Source organism: Fusarium solani, assembly GCF_023522795.1.
Source record: "Fusarium solani strain SB1 chromosome Unknown bctg00000008, whole genome shotgun sequence".
Lineage (NCBI taxonomy): Eukaryota > Fungi > Ascomycota > Sordariomycetes > Hypocreales > Nectriaceae > Fusarium > Fusarium solani.
The window spans coordinates 2,101,798-2,121,628 of record NW_027072148.1 but is presented as its reverse complement, the minus strand read 5'-3'; the positions used below and the strand labels follow the sequence as shown (position 1 = coordinate 2,121,628).

General features: G+C 51.9%; 9 protein-coding genes across 9 annotated transcripts; 6 read left to right on the top strand and 3 right to left on the bottom strand.

The window, feature by feature from the left end:
* Positions 1–302: 302 nt before the first annotated feature.
* On the top strand, positions 303–2,055 carry MRS44_012714 (uncharacterized protein; the record flags this gene model as incomplete). Its single annotated transcript, XM_046269382.2, has 7 exons — positions 303–443; positions 503–583; positions 649–1,084; positions 1,137–1,380; positions 1,430–1,791; positions 1,838–1,962; positions 2,017–2,055. 7 exons carry the CDS (start codon positions 303–305, stop codon positions 2,053–2,055), a joined length of 1,428 nt encoding a protein of 475 aa, XP_046132822.1.
* Positions 2,056–2,234: 179 nt separating this feature from the next.
* Positions 2,235–2,666, bottom strand: MRS44_012713 (uncharacterized protein; the record flags this gene model as incomplete). Its single annotated transcript, XM_046269383.2, has 1 exon — positions 2,235–2,666. One exon carries the CDS (start codon positions 2,664–2,666, stop codon positions 2,235–2,237), a length of 432 nt encoding a protein of 143 aa, XP_046132823.1.
* A 269-nt stretch (positions 2,667–2,935) lies between these two features.
* Positions 2,936–3,429, top strand: MRS44_012712 (uncharacterized protein; the record flags this gene model as incomplete). The annotated part of the gene is made up of 3 exons (XM_046276060.2): positions 2,936–3,019; positions 3,081–3,334; positions 3,396–3,429. 3 exons carry the CDS (start codon positions 2,936–2,938, stop codon positions 3,427–3,429), a joined length of 372 nt encoding a protein of 123 aa, XP_046132824.1.
* A 270-nt stretch (positions 3,430–3,699) lies between these two features.
* MRS44_012711 (uncharacterized protein) lies at positions 3,700–4,716 on the bottom strand (the record flags this gene model as incomplete). Its single annotated transcript, XM_046276061.2, has 1 exon — positions 3,700–4,716. The coding sequence occupies one exon, from the start codon at positions 4,714–4,716 to the stop codon at positions 3,700–3,702; it is 1,017 nt and encodes a 338-aa protein (XP_046132825.2).
* Positions 4,717–5,533: 817 nt separating this feature from the next.
* MRS44_012710 (uncharacterized protein) lies at positions 5,534–6,612 on the top strand (the record flags this gene model as incomplete). The annotated part of the gene is made up of 5 exons (XM_065618886.1): positions 5,534–5,548; positions 5,600–5,695; positions 5,750–5,784; positions 5,852–5,871; positions 6,068–6,612. 5 exons carry the CDS (start codon positions 5,534–5,536, stop codon positions 6,610–6,612), a joined length of 711 nt encoding a protein of 236 aa, XP_065474958.1.
* A 780-nt stretch (positions 6,613–7,392) lies between these two features.
* On the bottom strand, positions 7,393–7,602 carry MRS44_012709 (uncharacterized protein; the record flags this gene model as incomplete). The annotated part of the gene is made up of 1 exon (XM_065618885.1): positions 7,393–7,602. The coding sequence occupies one exon, from the start codon at positions 7,600–7,602 to the stop codon at positions 7,393–7,395; it is 210 nt and encodes a 69-aa protein (XP_065474957.1).
* Positions 7,603–12,920: 5,318 nt separating this feature from the next.
* Positions 12,921–14,102, top strand: MRS44_012708 (uncharacterized protein; the record flags this gene model as incomplete). Its single annotated transcript, XM_046269384.2, has 1 exon — positions 12,921–14,102. The coding sequence occupies one exon, from the start codon at positions 12,921–12,923 to the stop codon at positions 14,100–14,102; it is 1,182 nt and encodes a 393-aa protein (XP_046132827.1).
* A 426-nt stretch (positions 14,103–14,528) lies between these two features.
* Positions 14,529–15,565, top strand: MRS44_012707 (uncharacterized protein; the record flags this gene model as incomplete). Its single annotated transcript, XM_046280050.2, has 3 exons — positions 14,529–14,589; positions 14,648–15,054; positions 15,104–15,565. 3 exons carry the CDS (start codon positions 14,529–14,531, stop codon positions 15,563–15,565), a joined length of 930 nt encoding a protein of 309 aa, XP_046132828.2.
* A 747-nt stretch (positions 15,566–16,312) lies between these two features.
* Positions 16,313–19,646, top strand: MRS44_012706 (uncharacterized protein; the record flags this gene model as incomplete). The annotated part of the gene is made up of 5 exons (XM_065618884.1): positions 16,313–16,991; positions 17,040–17,296; positions 17,349–17,950; positions 18,002–18,516; positions 18,616–19,646. The coding sequence occupies 5 exons, from the start codon at positions 16,313–16,315 to the stop codon at positions 19,644–19,646; spliced, it is 3,084 nt and encodes a 1,027-aa protein (XP_065474956.1).
* Between the last annotated feature and the right edge of the window lie 185 nt (positions 19,647–19,831).

Here is a 19,831-nt window from a genome sequence, read left to right as displayed (position 1 = left end):
AAAGCCGCCGCTCGAGAAGTCGAGGTCAAAAGTTCTTTTGCTCTCCCCGACATCGTGGAACCAAGCCTCGTCCTGTCGTTGGTAGACTTGCCAGTTCTCCCCCTTGCTACTTTGACTTGCTAGGACGCATTCGCTCTGTCTCTTGGTACCAATCCTCCTTTTGCGACAGCCTCGAGTAGTTGCAGCGACGTCCGGCGCAACATCACCAACTTCTCGGCTACCGAACTTCCCCCACGTCGATCGTCGTTTCCCCTTTGTTTGACGCCTTCTCCTCCGGCGGGCGAGCGATAAATACCGTCGACATGTCGCAAAAGGCTGTCGACCTCAAGAACCAGGGCAACAAGGCCTTTGGCCACGGCGATTACCCCGCCGCAGTTGACCTGTACACCAAGGCCATCGAGCTGAACGACAAGGAGCCGTTGTTCTTCACCAACCGAGCGCAGGTTTGTAGCCGACATATGCGCCTGAATTGTGGCTAACCTCCTCCTTCTTCCGATATTAGGCGTACATCAAGACTGAAGCGTACGGTTACGCCATCGCCGACGCCACCAAGGCCCTCGAGCTCAACCCCAAGCTGGTCAAGGTTTGTCACCCTTGCACGCGAGCGCCCTCGACGAGAAGAAACAGTCTTGTTTCTGACACAACTAGGCCTACTACCGACGAGGTCTAGCCAAGACTGCGATCCTGCGACCCAAGGAGGCCATCGACGACTTCAAGACCTGCGTTAGCCTCGATCCTAACAACAAGGATGCACGACTCAAGCTGGAAGAATGTAAGAAGATCGTTCGACAGTTGGCATTCTTTGCCGCTATTGAGGTCGGCGATGAGCCTTCTGCGGCCGAGGGTCTTGACCTCGACTCTATGGTTGTCGAGCCTGGCTATGACGGCGTGCGACTAGGCGACGAGATGACACAAGAGTTCATTGACGACATGATCGAGCGGTTCAAGACTGGCAAGAAGATCCACCGCAAATACGTCTACCAGATCATTATTGCTGTCAAGAAGCTCGTGTACGACGAGCCCACCATGGTCGAGGTTGAGATCCCTGATGACGTCCAACTGACTGTCTGCGGTGATACCCACGGTAAGACGCTCTGACTTTCACAGCAGCGATGGCTGGCTGACTCTATTTCTAGGCCAATACTTTGATCTCATGGAGCTGTTCCGCCGCAATGGCACACCTAGCGAAAAGCACTGGTACCTGTTTAACGGTGACTTTGTGGACCGAGGGTCTTGGTCAACTGAGATTGCTCTGCTCCTCTACGCTTACAAGTGGCTGCGACCTAACCAGTTCTTCCTGAACCGTGGAAACCACGAGACAGATGACATGAACCGGGTCTACGGCTTCGAGGGCGAGTGCAAGGCCAAGTACAACGAGAGGTGAGATTTTGGTGTCATATGCCGTGCCCTCATACTGACTGTGATATAGGGTCTTTAAGCTGTTCTCTGAGAGTTTCTCTGCTCTGGCACTGGCTACTCTCATTGGCAAGAAGTACCTGGTCCTCCACGGAGGCTTGTTCTCTGACGACAACATCACACTCGATGACATTCGAAAACTGAACCGACACAACCAGCGACAACCAGGCCAGGCTGGTTTGATGATGGAGATGCTCTGGACGGACCCCCAGGAGGAGAACGGCCGAGGACCCAGCAAGCGTGGTGTCGGTATGCAGTTCGGACCTGACATCACCAAGAAGTTTTGCGAGAAGAACGGCCTTGAGGCTGTTATCCGAAGTCACGAGGTTCGCATGGATGGTTATGAGGTCCAGCACGATGGCCGTTGTATTACTGGTAAGCGACATGTGCTACCCTGATTGCTCACTGGCTAACCCTCTAGTCTTCTCTGCTCCTCGATACTGCGACTCGACGGAGAACAGGGGTGCCTATATCAACATTGGCCCCGACTATAAGCTCAAGTATGAGCAGTTCGATGCCGTACCGCATCCCGACATTAAGCCCATGGTGAGTGATGATTGATGCCTTGTCTACCAAAGCCCAGCACTAACCCTTGATTAGGCATATGCTCAGAGCTCGCTCATGTCTTCTCTCATGTAAGAGGTGTAGAAAGCCCTTAGAAGTCGGAGTTGGTGTAGGGTTGAAGGCATGGTAGGGTATCGGGCGTCTGGAAACGGTGCATTTGCAGAGTTGGCCGATGGGCGATGTACATGCATACATTTATACCCATTCACATGATAAATGACGATCCAGTCGAATGATGAAGCTCATATTTGTCGTCAAGCATTCCATAGCCGATCTTGTCCGTCGGCTCCCACCATGGCACCGAGCCAGTCAGCACATTGCCGTACCTGAAGGCTCACCTGGGCTCCGTCGTCGCTTGTGCCCCTCCAGGCTGTGATGGCGGCCGAGAAGGAACCCAGGTCTGGTCGTGGCACACGAACCCAAGCGTGGCCGCCCTCAACCTTGAGAATATCCAGAGGAATAGCCGCCCCCGTGAGACCGAGTAGTTGGCGGAGAGCTGCTGTACAGTAGCTCTTTACTTGTAGGCTGTCGAGTGTGACGGCGCCGCTTCTGTCTGAGATGAGTTCGAGGTGGACGTATGAGAAGGGTGGTTCTTTGATGGTGCAGGTGAGGATGTCGTGAGATTTATCGAGATCTTTTTGTTGAAAAATGGACTTTTGAGTCCCTTGGCTTGTATTTTGCGTCATCCTTTTTTATGTATCGTCAACGCAAAAAGTCGAACTCTTTTGTTCTTGGTGCTCGGTGAGTTGCCTGCCTTGATGTAAAGATTGAAGTTTGAGCGACTACCGCGTTTGGTGCATAATCCGCTTAAATACATTCAACTTTTACAACTTCCGCCTCTGGCCGTCGCGATCACTACCAACCTACTTCTTTGACAAACAACACTCTCCGTGATCAACACAGCTCTCCTCAGCTCCCAAACCCTCCGAACGAGCCTCGAAGCGATCTTCGAATCATGACATCTACGAATTTCGTCTCTCCCGGCCAGCAGCGCTATCTGCGCGCGTGCATGGTCTGCTCCATCGTCATGACCTACAACGTGCGTTTCCCTTCGAGCAATCGTCCATTCCATTCCATGAAGCTGACGTCTTGTTTTCTAGCGATTCCGCGACGAAGGCTGCCCCAACTGCGACGAGTTCCTCCACCTCGCTGGCTCCCAGGACCAGATCGAAAGCTGCACCTCGCAGGTCTTTGAGGGTGTCATCACCCTCGCCAACCCTGCGCGCTCGTGGATAGCAAAGTACCAGCGTCTCGACGGCTACGTTCCAGGCATGTACGCCATCAAGGTGTCGGGTCAGCTTCCCGACGATGTTCGGTCGACTCTCGAGGACGAATACAGAATACAGTACATCCCGTAAGTGATGATCCCTGACGGACAAGAGATGAGGATCTGGCTAACAGAGGTTGTCTTCCAGGCGCGACGGTACAGAGGCCGAGGCGGATGCTTAGAAAGCGTTTTGCGAAGCCCGTCAAAATTGACACTTTTCACTTTTTATGGCGAATAAGGCGTTGGAGGAACAGGAGCAGCAGTGATTCCGTATAAAGATAGGAAAAATAGTGCATCATCATTCGATAAGTGTCGTCTTGGTATCTAAGATGGACAATAAAACCAAACGCCTTGGCATGTTTCCGAGTCCCGTCTACACATGCATTCCTTTGCCGTAAAACGCCCCGTCACGATCCCACCCTGTCCGTAGGCAACCAAGACCTTGAAACCTCCTAGTTGTTTCTCTGCTTCTTCCCAGAGCCCATGCCGAAACTGAAGCCAGCCGATTCCCTAGACCGTTTCTTTTCCATCTCTTCCTTCATAATGCGCTCCGCCTCGCTCATCTTCTTGGGCTGCTCTATTTTGGCGGGCTTCTTCGAACCGGACGAGAAGGCGTTCTTCTTGGCCTGGGCAAACACGTTCTTGGCTTGAGGTTTGCCACCGAGTTTCATTGAGATGCCTCCAAACCCGCTGGGCTTTGCAGGCGCTGGCTCAGCCTCCTTGCCCTTATCCGTAGTCGATTTCGATGCCTCTGGCGTTTCTTCTTCCGTCGCGGTAGTGTCGGGCGCAGGTTTTTCGGTAGAAGTTGTCGCAGGAGCAGCAGGTTTGGTGCCGAAGGACAGGGTGATCTTCTCGCCCTCTTGTCGCTTCAGCTCACGAGCCTCGGGATCCTCCTCCTTGTCTTCGTCTCGGGTTCCGGCGGCCGCTTGCGCGCGCTTAATCTGTTCGCGAATCATGCGCTGCTCGACCTCCTCGTTGCCCTGATCCTGCGCCTCCTTTCGCCTGAGAGCTTCCTGTCGTCGGAGAGATTCGGGAGACTTGTCGATCCAAGAGATGTGTACGCCCTTCTCGTTCTCCTCAACTCGGCATATTCCCTCGCGACCCAGGTGTTTGGCGAATTCTGTCAAGGAGGACCATTTCGTCGCGTTCATATGGATGTGCTCCTTGTTGGCGATGTATTCCTGGTAGAAGTGGTTGATGTGAACCTGCTTCTCGCCATGACCGGTCCTGAGGAGCATTAGGAAGTCGCGCTGAAACTGGTTGCTGAAGTCGTTGATGTATTTCTTGGGATCCTCGCCCACAATGAGCATTTGTCGGACGTGGCTCTCGGACTGAGTGTGCATTTTGAAGCCGTTAGCATCTCTTGTTTGTTTTTCGCAAATTTGACAATACCATCGCAACCGCTGAAGCCCCTTGGACTTCATGCGGTTGGCGATGTATTTCGTCGAGCCGACCTCTGCTTTGGGCATTTTGGCGATGTTGATGTTAGTGGAGAAAGTTTGGAGAAGAAACGCTAACGGCAGGCAGATTGACTGGAGAAAAGCATGGCGGTGGGGCAGGAACCCAGCCACAATGCTAGGCTGCCTGATTGGCCAAGGAGGTTTGTAATTCAACGGCCGCAACAGACAACTTCATGGTGAACTTATTGACTTCTTGCTTCTGTGTCTCGCAAATATCTAAACTGTGAATCAAGTAGAAGTTGTTCAGCTCCCTGTTTTCTGTCACTTAACATATTATTGCTGCTGCTTTGGTAGATGAACTTCATGGCGCTCTTCCTGTCAATCCTTCACCAGACAGTCCAGATATTTCTGCTCAGCACAAAGACTCTAAAGAGGTAATCAGGGGCAGAAAAAAATCTCACGGAACAGAAACTCAGATGAGCTATTAGTAAGAAAAGATTATTAAATCATATGCATCTCTTCTAGCAGAGATCGGGCAGTTAACACAGCAGCCGACATACTTTTCAACATAACTTACATTAATAATCAACCCAACGTCAATGGATACCGTGAAGTAAAAAGGGCCCTGTATTAGGAAGATAATATAGAAAGCTCGAGCTTGTTTGCTTGCAAGATTTACCTAGACAAAGGTAAAAACCCAGTCTGCCACCCTTCTGGCACTGGCATCAACACGACAGTGGGGCTGCCGTTCACCACTGTCAGGTCAGCCCCGTTCAGCACTGCCTAGCACTGTCACGTGTGACTGAATTACGTCGTTTTCTAGGCCCCATTTCCCATTTCCTCAAAACAAAACACCAAAAAACGTATCACCAACCCCGTCGCGACCATGTCAGAGCGAAAGGTATGTACTATATGGATTTTTCGCTGCTCTTTCCTACTAACTAGGGAACAGGTCCTCCAGAAGTACTACCCGCCTGATTTTAACCCTAATGATATCAGCCGAAGGAGAGGACCGAAGGCTTCGGGCCCAAGGGTCCAAACAGTTCGTGTATGTGCCTCTGGAATCGCTTCATCTTACTATAAATTGCTAATATCTTCCCAGCTTATGGCACCCTGGTCAATGAAATGTACTACTTGGTAAGTTTTCTAATCATTCGTGGCTTTCTCTCGCTTTCTTACGAGTACACATGCTGACTACATCCAGTGGCGAGTACATCTACAAAGGTTTGAACTCTCTTCCTTCATTAAAGAACACAACTAACCAGTTATTGTTAAGGAAGGAAGTTCAATTCAAGAAAAGAAACTCCCGTCGACGAAAAGTACCTTGGAATTCAAGTCTTTTTTTTCTCCATTCGATGTACTCGATGCAGCGCTGAAATCAGGTTCCGAACTGATCCGAAAAACAACGATTATGCCATAGTGTCGGGAGCGGTTCGAAGCATGGAACCATGGCGCAACCGCGCTGCGGAGGAGGAAACTGACGAAGAAAGGCTTAATCGGCTGGAGCGCGAGGAGGCAGAGGCCGCAGGAGAGGAGGAGAAGGATGCCATGGCGGATCTGGAGGCCAAGAACGCGGACGCGCAGCGAGAGATGGCGGCAGCAGACGCACTGGACGAGATTCGACAACGAAACGCACGCATCAACCGATCAGAAAAAGAGGGTATCGACTTTGCCGATTCGATCATACGAAGCGAGGACGAGGAGCGGGAGCGACAGGAGAGGGAAGACGATGAAGCTGCCAAGAGGGCATTTGCTGCGGCGCGAGCGCAACTGGACACAGTCACCGAAGATGACTCCGCAGAACAGGCAGCAGAGAGCAGCGCAGGACCATCATCAAGCGCGGGTGCGGCTGTGGTGGCAAACGCAGAACCAGAGGCAGCAGCCCCATCGTTCAAGCGAGTCGTCAAGAAGAAGAAGAACCATTCGGCCCTGCTTGGGATCAAGAAGAAGCCATCGCTGGTTTGAAGGCAGGAAACGGAGTGTAATGGAGTTGGAACACATCAAGATTCTACGATAACGGCAGATTGAATTATGGCAAATTACAGCACACGGAGTTTGGAGTTTGGAACCAAGGCAGCAAGGAAATCTCAATATACCATCTTGGCATCGAGTCGCGCAGCTATGGCGCAGCTGGTCAAGAATTCGGCGAAACACTTGTTTCTCGAGTCAAGACTTGCTGTGTTGGCTTGGAATGCTTTGGCAAGATTCGCACGCATCGCATAATATTACGCAGCACGAGAATTGAAGAGAAGTTAATTGAAAAAGAGTCGAATCATCAAGTCGTGTATCATTCGCTAATTGCAGTGGCTAGGAGCTGTTTCCCTTATTCCAATCCTCCTCTGAATGCTGTGTACCCCCTGTTCTCGCTGTAACCCCATGTCGTGTCCAAAAACAGGACATAATCGCAGCCGAAACGCCTTGCACCGATTGTTTGTTTCTCCCGCTCAAAAAAAGACAATAAAGACAGGCCAATTCGCCATTTGAAAATGGCGAGGATTTTGCTTTTGGCTCCTCCGTACGCCGGGCAGTATGATTTCACTTGAGAGTGAAGAGAGAGAGAAGAGAGTCGTGTTCGTTTGTTTGTTTGAGCCCTTGGGTGTCAGATCAGAGGAGCTGGGTTGTTGTTCGCCACCCTTGACGTCGTAATTGATGTCATTGGGGAAATTCGCCAACTTTGCCGGCCAAGGAAAATTCGATCCGAGTTTGTGCGGATGTTTTCCTGCTGGTGATGACGACGCCCGTCATTTATTGATAGTGCGTGGTGCTGGTGCCGTTGGTGATGGTGGACGAGGCAGCGAAACGGGGAGTCGAGCCGTTGGGAGGCGACCAGGCTCCGGAAGCCTCCATCTGACGCTTGGTGTGGGCGTGCATGAAGCGCGAGTAGCTGGAGAGGTTCTGGGGAGGAGGAGGAGAGAGAGACATGGAGACGGTGTAAGCTTCAGATCGAGCGGGCATGATGGCGGTGGTGTTGTTTGTCGGTGAGTGTATGATGATCAAGGCTTGTAGCGGAAATAGCCGTGTAGTCAAGAGATGATGAGGCTGAACTGTTATAGTGGTAGATGCTGATACTGGAATAAAGAAAAAAGTCTGTCTACGAGGGGGAATACAGAGTCTTATTATACCAGAAGCCCTCCAGCCCAGAATACCCAAAGGAGCGGAGAAGAGCAGCGGGTGGTTTCTGTGTGGCTGCAAGCCTCCACCCCCAGGTCCCTTGAAAATCCATCCACTCGAGGATAACGATTGATTCTGCGTAATGGGGGGGTGGGAGGGGGAAGGGAGTGGGAGTGTGTGTGGATGGGCCCTTTCTTGCGTGTCATACCCGTGATGCCATCAACGGACAAGCACGGGAACACACACAACACACGAGAGAGCTCATGCTGCGGGCAATCAATCAATCCCACAAACTGGAGCTCAACAATCAGTCTCTGGCGGGGGCAGTCATTCGGTCGACGGCCCAATCCCCTTTGGCCGCACCCTCTGTTGATCGGCGGTGATTGTCGTCTCCTAGCGCAGGTGAATGTCGTAACTGGACGAGTTTTCGACAAGCAGTTGCCGCAGTAAGTTTTTTCAAAGGATCCTCGCTCTGCAGGTAGAGACATTGGATCCCTGCGTCCTTGACCCATGCCATATGCATGCATGCGGGCAAGGGAGATGGCTTCTGATTTGCTGCAAGACAACCCCCGGTCGTTCAGGGTCCTTTCTCCCACATTTTTCCCGTTCTTTCTTGCTTGCTTGCCACTTGCACAGACGAGGAGGCTACGGCACGAGAGGATGACAGTATTGCTGTTACTGTACGAGAAGAGACGCCACCGAGCAGCCAGAAACAAAGCTTTCCGGGATCCTCTGACCAGCCCTGGGAGCAAGTCTTGGCTTGCCGGCATCGATCCCCAGCGGCACGGAATACAACAAGACGGACGAGAAAAGACCCTGCTGATCCGGGGCCGGCACTGAAGTCATCATCACACCTCACGGGTCTTGCGACTAAACTGCCTATCTGCCTGTCGAGAAGAAGCCGGAAAGAGACGTGCAGGAAAAGATAATCATGGGCCGAGTGGCATGCAGTCTCTGCGTTGACAGGCGGGCACAGAGCAGTTCTAGACCACTGCAGACTCTAGGACTTCAGGTTTTCCATTCAGAATTTCCTGTCCATGAGACCCTGCTCGATAATCACGCAGGCACACACACTCGAAAGGGCCAACATTCTCGCTCACCTCCTCCTGGGGCGGGTCACGCGGCTGCTGGGGTGAGAGCACAACGGTTCATCTGGGTCTGACCCGGTGCGGCACAAAAGAGAAATGATGATCCGAGACATTTTAGCACCGAGGGATCATCGCTGCAAGCCGGAGGACAAGCATCCCGGGATTGGCGTCCGGGAGTACGTACCGTTGAGATCCCCAGCAGAGGGCGAGGTTGTCGACATCGAGGGACCCCAAGTGGACCGGCGAGAGTTGGAGCGATTGGACAACTGGTGGAAACAAGAATGAGAGATTATCTCCCTTTGAGGCTCAACTGCGACCGCCATCAAGATAACGTGGGGAATGCTCGGGAGGGGGTAGCAAAAGTGAGAATCATGGGAGCGGGCTCGGCCGAGGCACCATGGGATTGTCGCCAATTCCCCATGGTCCCGAGCCAAATTCTCGATCTGGAGGGGACCCTGAATTTCCCCATTCCCCTTATTTGCCCAGGGCTCCGGCCTTGAAAAAGGCTAATAGTCCTGCTTGCACGGTGTTGTGCCTGACGAGAAGAATTATTTCCTTGGGCGAACTCTTTACACCGAATATTGGATATGGCCATCTATCCTAGACACTGGAACCTCGAGGATCAATACACCCCCCGAGTCCATCAACTGTTCTGACGTCGATAGTCACCGAACGACGGGAGTCTCTGCCGCCACCACCACAGGACTTCTGTCATTGAACAGCGCGCCACGAAAACGGATTGACTCGAAAGAGAGAAACGGAGTCGAGAGAGGAAGCACAATTACGTCGGACACAACCACAGTATCAACTCATAATTAGCACTCCTCACTCTCTCGCTCTCCCAACACGGAACTTCAGTTGCTGAGTGGGCCAATGACGGCATCCTCTGCGACAGCCCACAGCGCCAGTGAGGTCACTGACCCCCGCCCGCGCCAAAAAAGCCCCTCCCGCTGATGTCACCTCGAGGGTTTTGCTAGGTTCCAGGGAATAAACGGAGGCCCAACACGGACCACCAACCATCAATCAAACAAACAATTCATTGAGCCTCCTTTCTTTGCGCGATGCTATACCGTCATATTCCTCGCCTCATCCACCGTTTTGCCTCTTACGTTACGCTGGCTGCACCTCGAGCGTCATGAGCTTGGACCACAACCCGTCCACAAGGCTAGGCCATCTCTCGACATTCCATCTGCGTCATTGGTCGAGGTACTGTAGCCATCCAGCCTGGCACAGCTTCCTTCGACGTCAGGAGGCATCAAGAGCTTCATCTTTCCGGGCACGCTTGACCCCACTGGGCTTCCAAGGCCACGGTTCGTGAGTGCCGCAAACGGCGTCTTGCTCAATTCGGTTGAGGCCTTGCCCAAAGAGAAGCTCATGATCCTCGACCCTGGACGGCATCTTCCTCATCTCAGCCCGTTGAGGCAAGCTACTTACTCAATACGGATACTTTGCCTATCACCCTCGTCGAGTCGCCTCCAGATCATCTGTCCACACACGTGATGACGACACTGGTTGTCAAACTTGGCTCGATTATCCCAAAAGCCTCAATGTCACTCATGAGCTGAGTCAAGCTGGTCAATCGTTCTAGACTTGGGCTTGGGCCCATCTTTGCTCAAGGGTTTGAGGGTGTGTCAAGTCTGTCGGGCCCCAACCCTCGCCCCTCCCTCTCCTTAACCCAATCCTTGCTCCAATGCTTCTTTTGACGTCGTATGTGAGAAATGACATAGGTGTAGACTAAGAGCTCCCCACCTCTTCGATATTTTTTGTCGTCACCATGGCCCGATATCCGACTCTTCTCCAGACTGATATGATCTCGGAGCATTACTGATTGTCACTGAGGAGGCAGAAACGCCTCAGGTATTGGTGGGTTGCGCTGCGGCGAAATTTTGCATCATCCTACAGTGCCTCCGGGGAATATGACGTTGAGCCGCACCACCACCCCAGTGTCCTTTTACCTGGAAAGGCAACGGACTTTCAACCTCGCCTGCCTATGACGATGAATAGCTAGATGGAATGACATTCCGAACTAGAGATTGTCGACTCGGTGTTTTCTCTGACGATGGTTGAAATCCACGTCGAGATGTCATTGCCTTTCAGAGCCACCAGAGTCCAGATGGTTGGACGAGGATAAACTCGTCATTGCACACCCTCGATAGCATGTCTGCAGCCACCCGGGTATTTGCCTTTCGGGACGGGCATGGGGATCGAGATGATGGGTTAGGCTTGAGAAGTGACAGCCGGTTGACTTCTGATGTCAAGATGTTCAGGCTGCCGTCATTGGGCATCAGAACCGAGAGGTGTTTCCATGAGCTTCTGTAGATTCTGTCGAGAAGTGGCGTCACGAACTACGTAATTTCCCAGATTCGAGTGATTCGAACGACGTATTGCAGCACGGGAAGGTCAAGGGTGCTCCTGACACTGATTGAAATTTGTGGTAGAAAAGTTGCCGATGATGTCGTTGATATTTGGTCTGACGTATCTGACAGGTGAGATACCCTGAACAAGAACAGTCCTAACCTTCTGTGAAGTTTGGAAGTGGGTAGTTCATCATGGCACTCAAGAATGAGTAGTTCCTAGGTTAAGAATTAGTTGATGAGATAAGAGAGCCCACAGCTCAACACCAAATGGACGAGTATCAAGGATGAGAGTGTTATGACTGATACTATCCGTGATGGCACGTGATGTGTGTTATAGAATTAAACTGTAGCGTTCGACGATGTCAATGGTCAAGGCCAAACACAAACAGGATTGCATCACGTGTACTTTATAAACTCGAGGATATCTTAACTGATCTCCGGGGGGTTGACAGTAATAGCGCAGTCTGCCGTCAACCGGGATATCATCGCTTGATATCTCGAGATTCTTTGACATGGCAATGCCCAGGTCCCTTACTATTCGGATATTCACCAGATAGAAGAACCCTCTTAGTGGTGTTTCTGTGACATTAAATTAAAGTCTTAACCTTTGAGTGGAGTCGACTCCGGGCCCCCGAATTGGGCAGTCTAATCTTGCTGGCCAAGTCGCTTATTGGTGGTGTGGCGCCTGGGCAAGGGATGAGCTCCTCGGATTGTTGGAGCTTTCCGAATCGCCGGATTAATTGAACGAGGGAATCGATAGTTGGAGGGTCTAGACCTGACTGATATGACTTGTCTCTGGATGTGGTGCTACTGTAGAGCTATTGTTGATCTGCTGCATGCATATGCCGTTGATTAAAGTTTGGAAGACCCGAATACGGGGAGTTTTCTCAAGGAAATGGCATGTCTTGGGTTACATGATGGCTTCGAGCTGCAGCAAGCAAACACTGCCTGCCTACCTACAGATGCAAAGGAGGCTTATCACTCCGCCCCCAAATCAGATCATGCTCTCAAATGCCGGCCAAGAGAAATTTCACGTGTGATAAGGCATGTCAGATTGTTTGCTCACTCGCTTGGAACCTCGCAAACTTACAAATCTATCCGACCCCAATGCCGGCTGTCTTGAAAGGTTCGGCGCTCGGTAGGGCGGGGGGACACCGGCGTCAAGAGCCGTGATTGGCCCGCGCCGGTGACACCTCCCGCGCGGGACCCGACCCGATGGCTACAGCGCGCGGCTACACGGGGGAATGCCCACGACATCCATCCGCTTGAAATACAAAGAAGCCTCTCCCACATCGTGGATTTCTAGCCCTGGCAAACTTTGCGGTCCCCCCTGAGAAAAAGTCGCCGGTCGGCGCGCGGCCTGGGGGGGCTTTGTTTAATTTTGCATGATGGATTTGAGAGCCGCTTTGAAAGCAAGCCATGGGTGACAAATGTCTTTTTGGTGGGTCTTGTTGTCTCTTGTTTGACATGATGTTTGTGATGTTCTTGTGGTATTTAGAGGCTGCTGGTCCCGAATGAAGCATCTTGTTCACATCCACCTCTCTCACCAAGCTAAGCAAACCAGTCCAAGAGCTCGAGTATTTTGTCTATATCGAGATTCAATTGAGGACGATAATCTATAATCACAAACAATTTAATTGGCACAGGATCTTCGACTTTCCGATTCCTACTACATCTCAACGGCTTACACCACCAAACCCTCCTACACCCCTTCAACATGACTGACAACGTCAAGACCATCGTGGTCCTCGGCGCTGGCCCTGCCGCCCTCCCCATCATCCGCCAGACCATGGTCAACCATGTCATCAAGCGAAAGGACCTCAAGATCGTCGTCATCTCTCCCAACACCCACTTCCACTGGCCCATCGCCATGCCCCGCGCCGTTGTCCCCGGTCAGCTCGCCGATGAAAAGGTCCTGATCCCTTTCGAGCCCACCTTCAAGGAGTATCCCTCCGACAAGTTTGAGTGGATCCAGGGCAAGGCTGTGTCACTGAACCCCTCGTCCAACATTGTCGGTGTTGAGCTCAATGGCACTGCTGCTGTTCGTGAGGTCAACTACCACACTCTGGTCATCGCCACTGGCTCGAGGACTCGGGATGATATGATCTGGAAGAGCCTGGGTACCACTGAGGAGACCAAGAACAAGCTGCATCAGCTTCAGAACCAGATCAGCAACGCCAAGACCATTGTCGTCGCTGGTGGTGGTATGACCGGTTCTGAGACGGCTGGTGAGCTTGGCTTCGAGTACTCTCAGCACGGCAAGAAGGAGGTCGTCTTCATCTACTCTGAGAACCTTCCCCTCGCGGCCCCTGCCACCGATGCCGTCCGCAAGCAGGCCCAGAAGGAGCTCGAGAAGCTCAAGGTCAAGCTTATCCCCAACACGACCGTCGCAAGTGCAACTCCTACGCCTGGATCTTCCGACATCGTCCTCGAGCTCCGGGCCTCGGACGGCACGACAAAGACCATCACGGCGCAGGCTTACCTCCCTGCTACGGGTATCGTCCCCAACACCGAGTTCGTCCCCAAGGAGCTGCTCGACGGCCGCAACTACATCAAGCAGACCACACGTCTCCAGGTCGAGGGCCACAAGAACATCTTTGTCGTGGGCGACGCTGGAAACCTCGAGGTTCCCAAGCTGATGCACGCCGAGGCGCAGTCCAGGCACATGCTCAAGGCTCTCCCCGCCTATCTCGAGTCGGGCGAGGCTCCAGAGTACGCCGTCAACAAGAAGGAGATCTTTGCCCTGACGCTGGGACGAAGCAGAGCCACTGGCCAGATGGGCACGATGAAGATGTTTAGCTTCTTGATCTGGTTCATGAAGGGACGATACCTGGGCACCGACTACGCTGGTGGCTGGGCTGCTGGCAAGAGGACCATGTCGGTGACGTTTGAGAAGTGAGAGAGTGCGGTTTTTGTGTTTCTTGCACTTGATGGCGTTGTTGGAATATTTATATCCCCCCACATGCTTTGCAGTTTCTTGCTTTGCCTCTAGATTTTTTTCCTTTCTAATAAATGAATCTTCTAATCGTTGCATATTCATTGTATGGTTTGGTTGTGTCGCTAAAACCAGTGACATGATGCGCCTCTGTCTGGGGAACTCCACAACCCGAGCTGGGACGACATGGGCTAGCGATAACTTAGAAGCTACAATCGAGCTGTCAGATTGACAGACCACTTTGATACTCATTGATTCTGGCCATCTCAAGGCTTGAATCTGTCTCAATCATACCGACGGACTTGTCACACCATTCAATCGCGCGACAACTGTCGACCAGCCACCATGAATACCCTCGTTTACAACATGGCCCGGAGTGGGTTTATCACCATGCCCTACCCCGAAAAAGACTGCTCGGGCAGCGTAGTTGTCGTGACGGGCGCGAATAGCGGTAATATCAAGAAGCAACCATCATTATCCGGTCGATACTAACGTCGAGTGTCTATTAGGCCTTGGTCGCGAAGCATCGCGTCACTTTGTGCGCCTCGGGGCCGCCAAGGTCATTCTGGGATGTCGCAACCTCGACAAGGGCGAGGAGGCCAAGAAGGATATTGAAGAAACGACTGGAAAGAGTGGCATCGTCGAAGTCTGGCAGCTCGACATGGCATCATTCGAAAGCGTGCGCGAGTTTGCCGCGCGTGTCGACAAGCTGGATCGCCTGGATATCCTGGTCGACAATGCCAGTCTGCTCATATTCACGCGCGAGATGATTGAGGGACATGAATCTACGCTGACTGTAAATGTCATTTCGACATTTCTGCTCACGATGCTGGTGCTTCCTATCATGCGGCGCACGGCGACCAAGTTTAACCTCATTCCCCATATCGTCGTCGTGTCATCTGATGCAGCTACCGCGGTACGTGATCTCAACAACTCAACAAGTTCTTTAGCTGACAATTTGAAAGAGCCCTCTTCCGGAGCGTGAGTCAGAGAACATCTTCAAAGCACTAGATGCAAAGACGGACGTGCTGGAGCGTTACAATGTCTCCAAGATGATGCAGGTCATGATCACAGCAAAGCTGGCTGAGGCCGTTGATGCATCCGGCAAGGGCCACATCATCGTCAACTGCCTTCACCCTGGCTTCTGCGGCACTCAACTCTTTAGGCGATTCCCGTTCCCGTTCAACTTGATCTTTAAGCTGCTTACTGCTTTGTTTGCGCGGACAGCCGAGATGGGGTCACGGACACTGCTCGTCGCGGCGTTTGCGGGAGACGACACGCATGGACGGTTCATGTTTGATGCCAAGCTACATGAACCTCCTCGCATCATGCAGGGTGACGAAGGAGAGAAATTGACCCAACGGGTGTGGGATGAACTGGTGGAGATTCTCGAGGGGATCGTGCCTGGTGTGACAAACAACATCTAGCATAGACTTGGACAAGAGTGTCACTCTATGGCTATAGGCATTGAGAAGGCCTGCGTCTGTCCAGAGAAGACATCCGTCTCATATTGTAGGTGGCCTGAACCAAAGCTGATTCGGCCCATATCCGTTTTGTGAGGGAGTGAGATGATGCTTCAATTGATCGACTATTGACGCTTCAGTCACTACAAACAGTCGACATACAAAAAGGAACCCATTCAGCAAATGCAGCCGCGCAACTTGGATTGTCCCCTCTTTGTTTCGTCATGCTGCCATGTCCCATCTCCTATGATGACCTGTCGGCCGTGGTGTTCTATCTGTCAAGCGTAAGGTAGTCTAACTCTAATCAAAGACATTTATTACAATATATCTAAATCTATACAAAATCTAGAATAATATTTTAATTATTTATATGACCTTAGATCTATTTTATTAATTACTCTCTTATTTCTAGCAACCTTCTTTGACTACCCTGAGAGAACTATTATGCTTGATGTCTGACGCGGAACCATTCCGCGTCACGGTCGCAACGTTCAAGGTCCCACCCGACCGGCTCTTCGCGCCTGCAGTTGAAGCTTCAAAGCTCCCACCTACAACGAACTCTCCTTACGACAACGTATATTTATACTGCAGGCAGCAAGCGCTCTTCGCCCGGGCAGGCCTGACTCATGGATCGGCTTCCTTCTTCTGTCGGCGCGTAAACAGACCTTCCTCCTTGAACCATCATCGATCGACATCAACACCACCATCAACATGGATAGTCGCACCGCTGCGCAGGGCGCCTTGCGTGCAACCATCGACTTCTGGAAAACCTTTGTTTCCCGCTGCATCGCCAGACGTGTTGATACGGATCGATTTGAGGTCTTGGTGCAGCAGGTTTACGCCGAACATCCTCTACCCCCCGCCGTCATCGCCGACTTCTTCTTGCGACCGCAACCCTCCAACGACAACAGCCTCGACCCTCGAATCCCTCCGTATCTACAGGTGCTCACGCGATTGAGCTATATCGATACACCGTCTGTGTTGCAGGCTCTCTATAAATACTCGTCTTCACATGCCCAGGCGCAGCAGCCCAACGATGGCGACGACAAGAACGAGGCGGCGCAACCGCCAAAGACACCACGCATCAAGCATTGGAAGAGTTCGTACTGGGCTGAAGAAGCCATCTTCTACAGCCTTACAAAGGCGGTAGTGGAAGGCAGGGCTATCCCAGATTCGACGATTGCGTTGGACGTCGCCAAGATCATTTCCAAGTACATGACATTGTTTACGGCGGCGTCTACTGCCTTTGCGGCCGACATGCTCGGGCAACTGCATTCTCCGCAGATTAGAGATGAGATGGAGTCAGCTCGAGCCGGCCTTGTGGCGCTGCTCCTGCGTCTTTGTGAGAATGACATACTGGTTAAGGCCGTCAGCAAACCATTCGCCAAAGGTGCCTAAATCCGCAGATTTCGATGATCCAACGCTGACTTTGCGATAGACGCTCGAAAAGAACTGGCTGCTAGTCTAGCAAGCTTCGTACCAACCCTGCAGCTTGTGCCAGAGCTCACCGAGAAACTGGAGCTCTTCCGAACCGAGACCCTTGCGAGTCTCGATCCTGCCGATAAGAAAAAGCAGGTTGCTAATGCCGCCATGGATGAACTTCTGGATTCCACAGTTGGACTGGAAAACTTTGTGATACCCGAGATCCCCATCAGTAATACCCGAGCAGGGCTATATATTTACCTCAACGCTGCGGTTAGTAAGAGCCTCATTCAGAATGCTTCCTTATAATAATAATTGACCTTAGCTTATTGGGCGCCCCATTCTGGACGACAACGCTCTATTCTCTTACATGAACAACAAGTACCAAGGAGACGTTCAATCAAGCGCCATTGATCTGATCCTAGCGTCATTCGATATACTAGCCAACGCTGTGTTTCGTAATGAGGGACAGAAAGATGCTCACCTTTTGCGCTCATACCTGATCAACAAGCTTCCTCTACTTCTATATCAACTTTGCCCTCCCGAGTTCCCGGGCACGTCTGCCGAGTTTTGCATCACGGAAGCACTACATCATGTCGACACCAGCCTGTTCCCGACGGCCTCACTCATGTTTGACGAGTCTCGCAATAACAATCCGTATACTGAAAGTGTCAGAGAGGAGTTTTGCGCCTCATGCGTCCTTCATGGTCTTGTGCAGAGAGACCACGTGGAAAGAATCCTCGGGGAGATCTCTCTGTCGGACGAACCGTCATTACAAAAATACTCGAAAGAGAAGCTTGTCCAGGACTGTCTGTCCGACACGGACAAGATCCAAGGCTTGATTCTAGAGCTTGACAAGATGGATGGCAATGTCGGTGCCGTTTGTCAAGCCCTCATCGAGGTGAGCAACGCGAGACCGCGTGCCACGTATGTATTTGTCGACTAACGGTGATAGCTTTTGCGACAATACTGCCATAGCAAGGAGACCATGTCTCTAAAGCTACTGTGCAGTCAGTTGGCAGCGAAACCCCAATCATTGGATGTGATTCTTCTGTTTGAGAAGTTGCCGACAATCCTGGAGCCCTTATGCCAATTGCTCGACAACTGGCGGTATGAAGAGGACCAAGGCGAGTATCAACCAGTTTACGAAGAATTCGGCTCCATTCTCCTGCTGGTTTTGGCGTTTGCCTACCGATATAACCTCACGGCAACAGATGTCGGGGCGATCGGTCCAGACTCATGTGTGGCGAAGATCATCGGACGTGGACATATCGCACGACAAGGCGTCGAGCTGACAGAACAGGAAAACGGACATCTAGGCGGATGGATTCACGGCCTGTTCGACACCGAAGCCGGCGGACTTGGCGACGAATTAATGTCTTCCTGTCCACCGCAAGAATTCTATCTGTTGGTGGCAACGTTGTTTCAGAACATTGTGGTTGCCTATGCGCACGGCTATCTTAATGATGAGAGCTTAAAGGGGGGCGTCGAATGTGAGTACTCTAATAGTAACTCGGGAAGAATGTTCAACGAATTTAGAATGACTGGAGGACTATTTGATGACTCTTTGAGGAACTAACACCAAAATGCAGATCTGGTAGATACGTTCTTGTTGCCATCTCTCGTGCCGGCTATCCGGTTCCTGTCAGATTATCTCTGGGTCGACCAGAAGGAGGCCAAGTCCGTCATCAAGGTCCTTCAGCTTATCCTTCTGCCCAGCAGCATATCGGGAGAAGCTAGTACGATGCTGTCGTCCGTCAAGAATCTCATCGCGAAACCCCTCGAACATGCCCTCCGGACATACCAGAGGCGCGATCCGAAGAACCAGGATATCGAGCCCCTTCTACGGGCACTCAAAGACAGCATCCCGTTGTCCCGACGGACAGGAGGTGCCGACATCAACGAACTCGAGTCCTGGACATCGACAGCCACGAACGGACTGGCCAGTGCCATCAAGCACAACATCCAGGGCCTAGTGCACTGGAGCATGCACCCAGCGATCAACAGCATGCCGACCTCGTATACCCATCGCCAGATGCTCGCAGCCCTCAAGCTCCTCGGGTCGAAGCGGCTGTTGCACATCATCTTGGAAGAGGTGAGGCAGCAGACCGAGGCAGGAAACGCCAACAGCGTGTACGACGTTGCTACGTCGCTGATCTGCGCCCCCGACGCTGTCAAGGATGCCCCTGTTGGCATGCTCGATGCGAACGGCAACATGCCTCCATCTTTGCAGCGCCAGCGCACGCTCCGTGAGATGTTGAAGGCCGAGGCAGAAGGTTGCAAGAAGCTTCAGAAGAAGGATGCGGCGCTGGCTGAGATCGTGGTTCGTCTACACCGCAGGGTTGAGATGCTAATGGTCATGCCTGAGGCGCAGGCCATGCTACAGACAGCAGACATGGCGCTGGGAGATGCGATGGCCGCTGCGGCATCAGGTGTACAGGGCGACAGCATGTCCGTCGACAACATGCTCGATGTTGGAATGGGTGGAGTCCCGTCAGACTTGGGACTTGGGCCTGCGAGTGCTGGTGGAAGCCTGGATCCATCGGGTGATAACGAGCTTTTTGGCGCTTTTGGGTCCCAGGAGTTGGACAACTTTGATTGGGATATGGATAACATGGTATAGACCTTTGCTTGCATGCTCATGGGTTAAGTATATCTTATATAAGGTTTAATAAAAGAAACAAAAACTAAATAAAAGTCTCGAGACTTTATAAGAAGTTAAACTCGCCTCGCCTTTAATCCCTTTTTCTTAACCTAAGATTACTGTTTAAGAGGTGAAGAGATATTAATAAAAATTCACTTCGGGCA